General features: G+C 41.9%; 1 protein-coding gene across 1 annotated transcript in view; it reads right to left on the reverse strand.

The window, feature by feature from the left end:
• Positions 1-12,026, reverse strand: part of LOC135522313 (thrombospondin type-1 domain-containing protein 7A-like) — a 106,943-nt gene that overhangs the window by 61,155 nt on the left and 33,762 nt on the right. Inside the window, exons 2-4 of the mRNA XM_064948449.1 lie at positions 8,064-8,895; positions 2,976-3,230; positions 1,729-1,910 (exon numbers count right to left, since the gene is read on the reverse strand). Coding sequence (XP_064804521.1) covers positions 1,729-1,910; positions 2,976-3,230; positions 8,064-8,895 — 1,269 coding nt within the window. The remainder of the gene's footprint in view (positions 1-1,728; positions 1,911-2,975; positions 3,231-8,063; positions 8,896-12,026) is intronic.

The following is a 12,026-nucleotide window of genomic DNA, read 5'->3' on the forward strand; positions in this document are numbered from 1 at the left end:
AGGTTTGTTATGGTGTGGCTATTATTTATCTTTAGCTACTGAAGGCCTATGATATGAAGGCAATGCGCCTCGGTGCTCCAATCGGACCCTGACAGTTGAACTTGAGGTGAGGAAGACTTGTTTCAGGCCTACCAGAGTTACTTCTATAATCTAACAATATGATGCTTCTCTTTATACAAAATATTCGGATTGAAAATGAACAAATTACCCTCCTGCATTCTATATCTGTATAGCAGACGCAGTAGCCATCTCACATAAAGAAATGCATGTCGGTGTTGTAGCATGTCACTGGCATATCTCTCTCTATCGCTCTAGGGTTAGGTCTAAGCTTGTCTTCCTTTATATAGGCTATATGTATTTATTAAAATGTTAATATCGTACAGTGGACACCTAAGCCCATAGGCCTATGCATACAATGCCCTGATACATGTTGTGCTCAAATGTCTGACAGCTGAACCGTGAGGTGGACAATTATTGTTTGAGGAAAGTAGTCAAAAAAAAAAAACATTTTAAAAAATAGGCTATAACGTTTTGAATATGATACACATCAAAACACAAGGAATAGTGTTTTTGTAATTGTTACAGGCTGTTTACGGACGTGTAAATGTGGCTCATTGGGCCTATATCTCTTGTTTATTAATGGAGCTGGATGCATATGGATGTACATTTCTTAAATGTCCAGTAAATGAAGATCTCCCCTGTCATGTTGTTTCCTAAAGAAATCTCTGAAATGGGATATTGTTTTTAGAATATTGGCACAAAAAATCTGTCGCCAATTGGATGGAAACCTAGGTAGTGCGCTAGTCCCGTATGGCTTTGATTATGCCTCCACCTCACGGTTCACCAGCAGCCCTAAACAGCTAAAGAATACACTACTAGCCAAACAAGCTGGTAAGAATTGGACTTAAACTCCCTCCTCATACACATCTGGAGGTTGAGGATTTTTTCGTCTCTATCTCTGTAATGTGTCTGTATCTATGTAATTGTATATGCAGAAAATAGGGAACAGAATGGAAATAAGTCCCAGACTTATTTAAAAAAATCTTTGTGTATATATGTTGTTTTTATTGACAAATAAAATCAATCTATCAATTCAAACTGTGCAGCGACCAATAGATGAACGGAAAGAGTCATCTGTTACAAAACGGCAAAGAAGTTGAATGTCATTCAGAGATTGTCAAGCCTTCTTTACTGGGTAAGACTACAAGGTAGGGAGGGAAGTATTTTCTGTTTGTCCAGATTGACATAGTCTATTTATTGTGGTGTTGAAAACACAAACAATGATATTGAAGTGCCAGAAGTCGGTATGCTCTGTTTATTGGTTGTGGTGATGCACTGGCACAGAAAGCTGTTAGTGGAAAACTCTTTGCATATAAAACATATAATTATAAATATGACTCGTCTGGGGTGGTCGGCAAACCCCCAACCTTTTGGCCCATCGACTGTGGAACAAAAGTATGCTGAAGTCGATATCCATGTTTATAAACGCAGGGTTGTAAACATGATTTTGAGTTCATTCTATGAGAGGGGAGGGTGTTCCATTTACTTTAATGTGGGTCATGTGAAAATATTTTTTACGCTGGGGAGGGGGGTGCATATTATTTCTACTACACCTTGAGTTGGACCAGCCCCAAGCCCCCCCCCCCCCCAAGTACATTTTGGTCTGTCACTTATAAACAGGAAAGACTATGTTATGAAAAAGTGCTATATATAGAAATGCCTCATTACCATCTTTGTCTTTGAGGTTGTTGAGGTAGGTCAGTAGTTCGGCGTTGGCCTGGACACAGTATACCTCTCGGTTCTGGAGCCCTCCCCCACACAGGCCGGTCTGGTTGCTACGCCGACGGTCCTGTTGGCTTAGCAACGAGTCCACTCTACAGTCGCTCCACTCTGTAGTCCTCCAGGTGTAACTGTGACAGTGACAGTGACAGAGATGGGTGTGTGGGTGTTATGCTGTCAAAACACATTTAAAATTGGACTGAGGTTTCTTTAGCTAATCAAATCCCTGACCTGTCTGTGCTATAAAATCACTTTTGTCAATTGTGTGTTGATCTGTTCTACCTGCATCTGGGGCTGCAGCTGCCAAACTTGAATTACACTAATCCTTATCATTCCACTACAACTTCAATAGCTATCAGCTCCATGTTTGGCTAATTGCTTCCAATCCATGTAACACATGAGTAATATGAAAAGATACATTTTAGTCATAGAAATAATCAATTTTAAAGGCTATGTCACGACTGAAAGTTTTATAGATGGTGTGGTTTTGAAGTATTTTGCAGAATCGGAACAGGAAAACTCAAGTGTTATTGGAATGATTGTGTAAAGACGGGATACGATGTCAATAAGGCCAATCTGTGTGTGTGTGTGTGTGTGTGTGTGTGTGTGTGTGTGTGTGTGCGCGTGTGCGCGTGTGTGTGTGTGTGTGTGTGTGTGTGTTTGTGTAGACTGTGATTACATGGCAGGTTACAGGAGAGACAATATTGTCATAGACTCCATTTGAGTCTGTGTCTGGCAAAAGCTCAAACACACCAATCTTTCTCCATATGCTCTCTGCTCCACCACACACACACACAGGCCCACACAAACCATCTCCTATGGGCCACCCTGGAGAGCAAATTAGCTAGATGAAGTAGCTAATGGGAAATCAACAGGAGGAATGTATCACCTCTGCCAGTGAGAATCCAGTAGACTTTGGAAAGTTAGTGCACTAAGTGGTTCCAATTTGTTGAAAACTTCCTGGAGGCCTGTCAGGTTCCTGAACTATGTACGGTAGTATTTTTTGACACACAGATACTACTGTGTAATACATTACATTTGGACACAACATTTTATAATTTGAAATTCCACAAATACAACATTGACTTAACCCACTTTCAAGCTCTAGGCCTTCCATAAATGTTCAGTATATTTCTTACCACATATAACTTCCACACATACAGCCACACATCCTCATGACACTAAGTGACACTCACGTGGCGCAGGGCAGTACTCCATCCCCCTGGGGGTCACATGGCTCTGACTCCTCCAGCGGTGGGCAGTCCTCCCCCTCCCCCACGGAGAACTGGTGCACTCGTCTGGTCCTGGAGCGTTGGCCCCTGGGGGACTCAGGGTCTGGGTCTAGACAGGCCTTGGAGCAGGGGCCCCAGTCTGCCCACTCGCTCAGCTTACAGTCCTTAGCGAGGATGCAGGACTGGACCGTCAGAGGGAGGTCCCAGGGAAGACACAGACTGGAACACAGAGGTAAGGCGAGAGCAGAAGTGGCAAGGTCAGTAATCTGAGATCTGTCTGCGATCTGCTTGCAATTTGCGACAGTGGATGTGAAATCTGGTCCTGAGGGAGCCCTGTGTGTGTTGGTGGTCCTAGAACAAGTGGTCAGTGGGTTTCGAAGTCAGCTGAAGTAAATTTTAGAATTTTAGAATTTGGCGTATGTTGGTTGAATTTGTGGAATGTTGGTTTTCGTCCTGTCTATTGCAGTGTATTACTCATCAAGGAACATTGTCTTACGTCAGATAGATGGTTGTGTAGGATTGACACCACTACCTATCGGAAGACAATGGGAAGCCAGGGGTCATTCATCAATGAGCTGGATGTAAGTACATGATACTAATACTATCATGTACTATAATGTATTAATACTTGTACTATAGTAGAATATACACTACCATTCAAACGTAGAGATCACTTAGAGATGTCCTTGTTTTTGAAAGAAAAGCCCATTTTTGTCTATTAAAATAACATGAAATTGATCAGAAATACAGTGTAGACATTGTTAATGTTGTAAATGACTATTGTAGCTGGAAATGGCTGATTTTGAATGGAATATCTACATAGGTATACAGAGGCCCATTATCAGCAACCATCACTCCTGTGTTCCAAAGGCACGTTGTGTTAGCTAATCCAAGTGTACATACAAAACACCAGTCTCAACGTCAACAGTGTAGAGGCGACTCCGGGATGCTGGCCTTCTAGGCAGAGTTGCAAAGAAAAAGCCATATCTCAGACTGGCCAATCAAAATAAAAGATTAAAATGGGCAAAAGAACACAGACACTGGACAGAGGAACTTTGCCTAGAAGGCCAGCATCCCGGAGTCACCTCTTCAGTGTTGACGTTGAGACTGGTGTTTTGCGCTGTTCTGTGAAGGGAGTAGTACACAACGTTGTACGAGATCTTCACTTTCTTGGAAATTTCTCACATGGAATATCCTTCAATTCTCATAACAAGAATAGACTGATGAGTTTCAGAAGAAAGTTATTTGTTTCTGGCCATTTTGAGCCTGTAATCGAACCCACAAATGCTGATGCTCCAGATACTCAACAAGTCTAAAGAAGGCCAGTTTTGTTGCTTCTTTAATCAGAACAACACTTTTTAGCTATACTAACATAATTGCAAAAGGGTTTTCTAATGATCAATTAGCCTTTTAAAGTGATAAACTTGGATTAGCTAACACAACGTGCCATTGGAACACAGGAGTGATGGTTGCTGATAATGGACCTCTGTTTGCTTATGTTGATAGTCCATTCAAAACCATCCGTTTCCAGCTACAATAGTCATTTACAACATTAACAAAGTCCACACTGTATCTGATCAATTTGATGTTATTTTAATGAACAAAAAATATGCTTTTCTTTTAAAACGAGGACATTTCTATGTGACCCCAAACCTTTGAATGCTAATGTACATTATACTAAGCATGTTGTAATAAGCTGTATTCAAGAGTCCTTAGGGAACTGCCTGGCATTGAACTCTAATACTCAACTCTTCATTCAGAATCATCACACCTTAATAAACAATGCAGAAAAAAAGCTGGGAAGCCCCCACATTTAGGTAGTGAATTGGTTGCTGGTTCAAATCTGGCTCAAAGGACCATGAGACCAGGGGTTTTGTACATGTAAAACAATACAATACATAAAGTCTGAAGGGTTGTGCCTCAATAGCCTCGGAATAGTAACCACAACTGATCAATCACCAAAAGCAATCACTCTGTAATCATTCAACTTGCAATTAGAGCTAATGAATAAACGTTGCCTCTTTAAGCTCCTTCAAATGATTAGGAATTAAAGCCGACTATTTTCTGTTCCTTGCACCGCAGTGTGCATCGCCTTTCCCCCGAGGCGCCGCAGCTGACGATCTTTTACTGCTAATTACAGCTCTGCTTCATTTAGAACCCTTAATTTAGACTACGCCGATGCCACACTTCACCTCTAGCTTCTCACACTTCTGCTGGAAACGAGTGCAACTGGTTTGAAAAAAAAACGCTTGAAAAAGAGGGAGTTGTGTTTTTAACCCCTCTGTCTCCACAGATTAAGATACCTTTGAATTGTTTGATGTGGCGGGCCTGCAGGTGTGACGTCACGACGAGGATTTGTTGTGCTGCCAACAAGGCACGCAGGTAGAGTTCTATCTCAGTGAAAAACATTCAGAAATTAAAACAAAGGTTTTGCGACTCTGTGAGGAGAATGGCTCGCTTCCTAACTCAGATGAAACTACACACATGCTTAAAAAGCCTGAAAGCATCCATTGACCCTTTTCACGGCAACTCAATCTCTTTCAGTATTTGATGTTTTGGTCGTGTCAACTTTTTATTATTTTCTGCATTGTTGTGGGGGTTTTGAAGTCTTGAAAGTAGTCTTTTTTTTTATCTCCGTCAGTCAGACAGAATGGGGACAGACAAACAATTTCACTTGAAATAAGAGAGTAATAATATTTCAAAAACACTCAAACTCTCATTTTAAAACCAATAAAGGTTATACAACAAACAACAAGAAATTCCATGAAATTCCACAAAAATAAAAGAGTTTGGTTTCTGTAGAATATCCACATTGAACACAAACATGCTCATTACACGAGGCTTTGGCTAAGAAACATGTGGTACAATTAAAGCCTACAACACAGGCTGTACTATGTCGGTCAGGGAATGTGATACCCTGGGAGAAATCTTTTAACCATCTTTTTCAGCGCCTTGATGAAAACACAGTTTAGAAAACAGAGTGGAATGTTTGGAAGGCCAGTGTAGCCAGTAAAGAGAAACATAAGCGTGGTAACATATGGGAGACTCGAATTTGAACTAAAATATGTAAAGTGGTACTTTCTAGAAGTGCTTCTGGTGGTAAACGGAAACCTCAGAGGCCACCATGCAAGCTGGAATCTACAGTCAATAGCCTACACTTGCATGCGGATTTCATATTATTACATGTAAAGCCTGCCACTATTCTACAACCAGACTAAAACAAAGTCTAATGAGTCAAGAGAAAGCTGTGGCCCAACGATGACAGATGTACATCAAACAAAATGGGAAATGAAGTCAGCAAGATGTTCGGAGGACGACTGCCTAGATTCATTGGATATCGCTTCAGAGAGAACCCAGCAAACCGGGAACATTCCCAGAACATTAGCTAAGATTCTCATTAAGTTCTAGTTGGGTTTTTATCTAACATTAGGATGATGACATCCCAAAAACATACGAAGAATGTTTCTGATAACAAAATGTTTATTTTATTCAGAAAATGTTTTAAAGGAAATATTCTTGGAATGTTTTCTTAACATTCACGAAAATGTTGTGCACAACATCTGTAACAACCACCACAGAACATTCCCCCAAATGTTCTCATTAGGTTTCCAGGTAATCTAATGACACAATGTAGCAGTAATGTTTCTGGAACATACCGCCACAACATTCTGGGATCGTTGCTGCAACACCAGGCAAATGTTTTATACAAACATTGTATAATCATCATCACAACTGGACAGTTTTTGTGTTATGAGAACATTGCCGCAACCAAAATAATGTTCTGGGAACTTTCACAGAAACTTTTTTGGTTTGCTGGGAAGTTTGTTCCACTTTTCTGAAGTGGCAAAAACAACGATAAATATTTCAGAACCAGAAATAAACAAGTCAAAGATTAGTATTTACCTTCCTAAGGGCATAAGATTTGTTTTCACAGTTCTTTAGAAATATTTGATCCCAGCCACTGCTGAGAAGTTGGCACCAACAGCGCATTAATGAATAGATTTAGTACATAATTGATCACATCTGTGGCATGTAACACATACATAATGTGGATATAAGGCTATATAACGGAGACTGTAGATCTCCTTGCTAGAGATGAAAGACTTCATGGATTCTAAGATGAGAGATACCGTGCTGACATTTGAAGTTATTGTCATTCAGCATAAAACAAAGACACCATTCAATGCTAAAGAAAGAGCTTCAAGGCAAGACAGGGTTAGGGACTTGCCTCAAGCCAAGACAGGGCCCAAGGAAATGTCAGTTTACTTGAAGGGTATGCATGCAGTCTTGTCTACTGTATATTGTACTGTATATAAGATATAGTATGCGAAGAACCTGAATCATTGATAACCTGAACCATACTCCTAATGTGAAAGATTATCATCAAATGTATTTGGTCAACAGCATTTAAAAATAAATGACTGTACTTTTTTTTAGTTGAACTGAAATTACTGTTAGTAATCAAGCTTTTTGATTTTATCTTTCCTCACCTGCACACGTAACAATACCAACATAATGATGTACATTGTGCAACTCATCCTGCTATTTCACAGTCAAAGATGACAGAAGTGCTGGCTAAGATTCAATCCCTGTCACGGAATGAGCACCAGTGAATATAGAGTTGTCATCTCCACCATTGAAAGTAGACACCAGAAAGTGGGAGTGCTCCATTGCTTTGACAGCAAAGCAGAGACACATAACCATTCCCTTACCTGTCATCCACTGTACATCAGTACAGTACATCACATCACAACATAATACTGTGCTTACAGTTCTGAAGAAGATAAAAACAACCCCTTACAAAGGCCTGTTTAGACATGTGGCAGGTTTGTGCCTATTTTAAGATTGAGTGTTATTTACGGACAACAGATAACTCACTATGATGAATTACAGTTCTGAATGGACAAAAACACATGGTTTCCTATGACCAATGACATATCATGGTTTGCCCATTTAGACTAAAAGTACAATTTTAAAGGATAACCAGCACACAGACACACTAAAGAACCAGTATTACCCCAGACCCTGATATACTGATGCTGAGCCACTTACCTGAGTCCCACCGTGCTCCCATTCCTGTGTGCACAGGACACCGTGCGACTCTGGTATCCCACCTGGATGTCCCAGAAGGGGCTCTCCTGCCTGTTGAGCCGGTTCCTGGTCCGTTTCTTCTGGATCAGCTCCCTAGTATCAGGGTCTTTGACCCCAGGCCTCTCCCTGGCCCCCCCTTTACCCTTCCTATGCTTGGCCTGCCGCACCGGCCGGGAAATGGGGAGAGAACAGGGCATCCAGGACCCCACCCTGAGGCTGTACACCCCCTCAGGCCCCTTACAAGGCCCTGGCTTACAGGTGTGGAACTCGGTTAGGTTTGGGCAGGCTGAACCCCCGAAGAGCGGAGGCACCAGGACACTGCGCACCCGGTTCTTTAGGCCGGTTCCACAGGTTTTTGAGCAGGACGTCCAGGGGGTGAATTCAGACACCACACAGTCCTGAGGGCAGGGGATGAGGCAGGCCTGCTCTAGTCGAGGCTTGGGCTCAAAGTACTCACAGATGGTGTCGTCTCCGAGAGATTCGTCTGACTTTAGTATGCAGCCCACCTCCCGGGTCTGAATGCCCTCCTCACCCCCATGGCATACGTATGGCCGCATGCCCCCAAAGGTTCTTGATGACACGGACACACACTGGTTCCAGGCACCCAGTTTCCAGTCGTAAAGGTCCTTGTGCCAGTCGCACACACGGAAGCAGTTCTGCTGGTTGGAAGGCCGCTGGGACTGGTCACAGTTGGTGTGGAGGGTGGTCCAGCCGTCCACGTGGGCACACCACACAGCCCGACTCTGGCTGCCACCTGGGCCACAGTCACTGCCCATACATCTGCCCCATGGCCCTTGGGAACACAACACAGACAGTGTTAAAATAACTATGAAATAGGCCAGAATTAGGCTTTTTTTTTTTTTTTACATCAAATGGTAAAGTGGATACAGTGTACACTATACAGTACATCAATTGATGGCAAATTGATTATTTTAGGGGCGGTAGTTTATTGATCATTTGGAAAAAGCACACCATACAAATATCAACCAGAACGTAGAATTAACCCACATCAGCAGGCACAGTGGACGGATCAATGGTGACCAATAATGTCATAGAGGCCGCGTCTTCATACCTGGAGACTCACAGCATATTTACAATCATGCACTGAAAGATTAGTACATCAGCTATTCTACCATAGCTCCCCTTTCAGCTCCACGTTGTACTCTGAATGAAGTCTCCATTGCAGCCATAACACAAGAACTTTCTCAGACATTTATCCCCACACCAAACCTCATCACAGTAAAAAATCTGCGGCTTAGCGGCAGTGTTGTTCATTGAGTCATTCAGCTCAACCTAATCCGTGGCCATGTTGTGCTCTGCCGCTGTTATCCACATTCTAGTGACAGCACAGGACAACCGAGAAAGAAGAGGAGACTAATGTACAGCTTCACCTCCGACCAACCCCTTCCATCTACAGCCAATTGATTGTGTTACATGATGGCCTCTGGCTGAGTGGTCTCCGGGTGAGGGGGCCTTGTGTTTACCCATGTTGCACCCCTGAACCGATTGCCACCCTGTGGAGGACGAAGACCTCTAGTCTTGCTGAAACCGGTTGGAACATTTCCTGCAATTATCAGACCCAAATGCCTCAGATGACAGCCTATTAGTGGACTCATTTCCTCGCTCAGCTGCCGATCTCGCTGGCAGGAACTGGCTTCAATCAGTGTGTCAGCATGTCGACAGAAGCCTCAAAGCACATCACACATGGCTGTTCTATTTCCCCCTATATCAACACAAGATCAATGCCCTGCTGTCAGACTTCTCATGCATCGTATATACAGTGGCAAGAAAAAGTATGTGAACCCTTTGGAATTACCTGGATTTCTGCATAAATTGGTCATCAAATTCAATCTTATCTTCATCTAAGTCACAACAATAGATGAAGATAGTGTGCTGAAACTAATAACACACCAATTATTGTGTTTTTCTTGTCTATATTGAATACATAATTTAAACATTCACAGTAGGTAGGAAAAAGTATGTGAACCCCTAGGCTAACGACTTCTCCAAAAGCTAATTGGAGTCAGGAGTCATCTAACCTGGAGTCCAATCAATGAGATACGAGATTGGAGATGTTGGTTAGAGCTGCCTTGCCCTATAAAAAACACTCACAAAATGTTTGTTTGCTATTCACAAGAAGCATTGCCTGATGTGAACCATGCCTCGAACAAAAGAGAGCTCAGAACCCCGAACTGTTAACTTACATAAAGCTGGAAAGGGTTACAAAAGTATCTCTAAAAGCCTTGATGTTCATCAGTCCATGGTAAGACACATTTTCAGGAGAATGTTAGGCTATCTGTCCGCCAATTGAAGCTCATCCGAAGTTTAGAGATGCAACAGGACAATGACCCAAAACACAGAAGTAAATCAACAACAAAATGGCTTCAACCAAAAAAATACACCTTCTGGAGTGGCCCAGTCAGAGTCCTGACCTCAACCCAATTGAGATACTCTTACATGACCTCAAGAGAGCAGCTCACACCAGACATCCCAAGAATATTGCTGTAATGAAACAATTTTGTAAAGAGGAATGGTCCAAAATTCCTCCTCACCATTGTGCAGGTCTGATCAGCAACTACAGAAAACATTTGGTTGAGGTTATTGTTGTCAATGGAGGGTCAACCAGTTATTAAATCCAAAGGTTCACATACTTTTCCCACCCTGCACTGTGAATGTTTACACTGGGTCAATATAGACAAACACAGTCTGCTGATAATTCTTTGTGTGTTATCAGCAGACTGTGTTTGTCTATTGTTGTGACCTAGATGAAGATCAGATCAACATTTATGACCATCCATGTATTCCCAATGAAATCCATGTATTCCCAAAGGGTTCATATACTCTTTCTTGGCACTGTAGTTGTGATTCAGGGGATGTCTGGGCATCCGTTAGCTACCGAATAGATTGGGGTTCATTTAATAGCCTTTTGAAATGGGGTGTCTGGGTTATTCGGTACAAAAGAGGCAGGGGGTAAACTATCTGGAGCATTCCCAAGGCGTATCCCTTATATGTTGTTTGCCTGAGTATATGAAACCCTAGCAAAATGATTTCACCAATAGCAAAAGGAGCTTACTTTGAAGTTTTGTTAGACACATGGTGTGAGCGGTGGGATCTTAGCAGTGATTAGGTTGTTGGCACTCCATGATGAAGACAGTATGGCATGAAACACATTCATTTTGGAGCTGTAGCTACATGCCATGGAAGCCAAACTGACATCCTCTCATTGAATGCAGTTAAAAATGTGAAACAGCTCTTTAATCCCCAATCATTGTAGGATAAGATCATCCATGTTGGGTCATGGCGTTGTGCTTGATGATGAAGTACAGAACAAACGTTTAGTATATCAACAGTTATCAACATCAACAGTCTGAATAGTATACTATAAATTATAAACTGGGTGGTTCGAGCCCTGAATGCTGATTGGCTGAAAGCTGTGGTATATCAGCGTTGTGCTTAAGAACAGCCCTTAGCCTTGGTACACTGGTCATATACCTAATTTGCTCACATCGTATATAGACTTGTTTATACTGTATTATTGACTGTATGTTTGTTTTACTCCATGTATAACTCTGTGTCATTGTATGTGTCGAACTGCTTTGCTTTATCCTGGCCAGGTCGCAATTGTAAATGAGAACTTGTTCTCAACTTGCCTACCTGGTTAAATAAAGGTAAAATAAATAAATAAATAAATATACAACAACCCCTCGGGCCTTAATGTTTGAATATATAATTCAGGGGGAGATTTTAACATTTTCACGCAATGTCCAAGAGCCTTAACAGATCTCCCATAGGCTCAAGTGGACATACTCCCCTCTGTAAACAACAGATTAGGCTGGAGTAAGAAGTGTAATATCCCAACTGTTGGAAAGTAAGTTGGATCTCTCTGTCCCAATGTGTTCATTAATGGACAGACATGTTTTGGCC

Source organism: Oncorhynchus masou, chromosome 30 (assembly GCF_036934945.1).
Source record: "Oncorhynchus masou masou isolate Uvic2021 chromosome 30, UVic_Omas_1.1, whole genome shotgun sequence".
Taxonomy (NCBI): domain Eukaryota; kingdom Metazoa; phylum Chordata; class Actinopteri; order Salmoniformes; family Salmonidae; genus Oncorhynchus; species Oncorhynchus masou.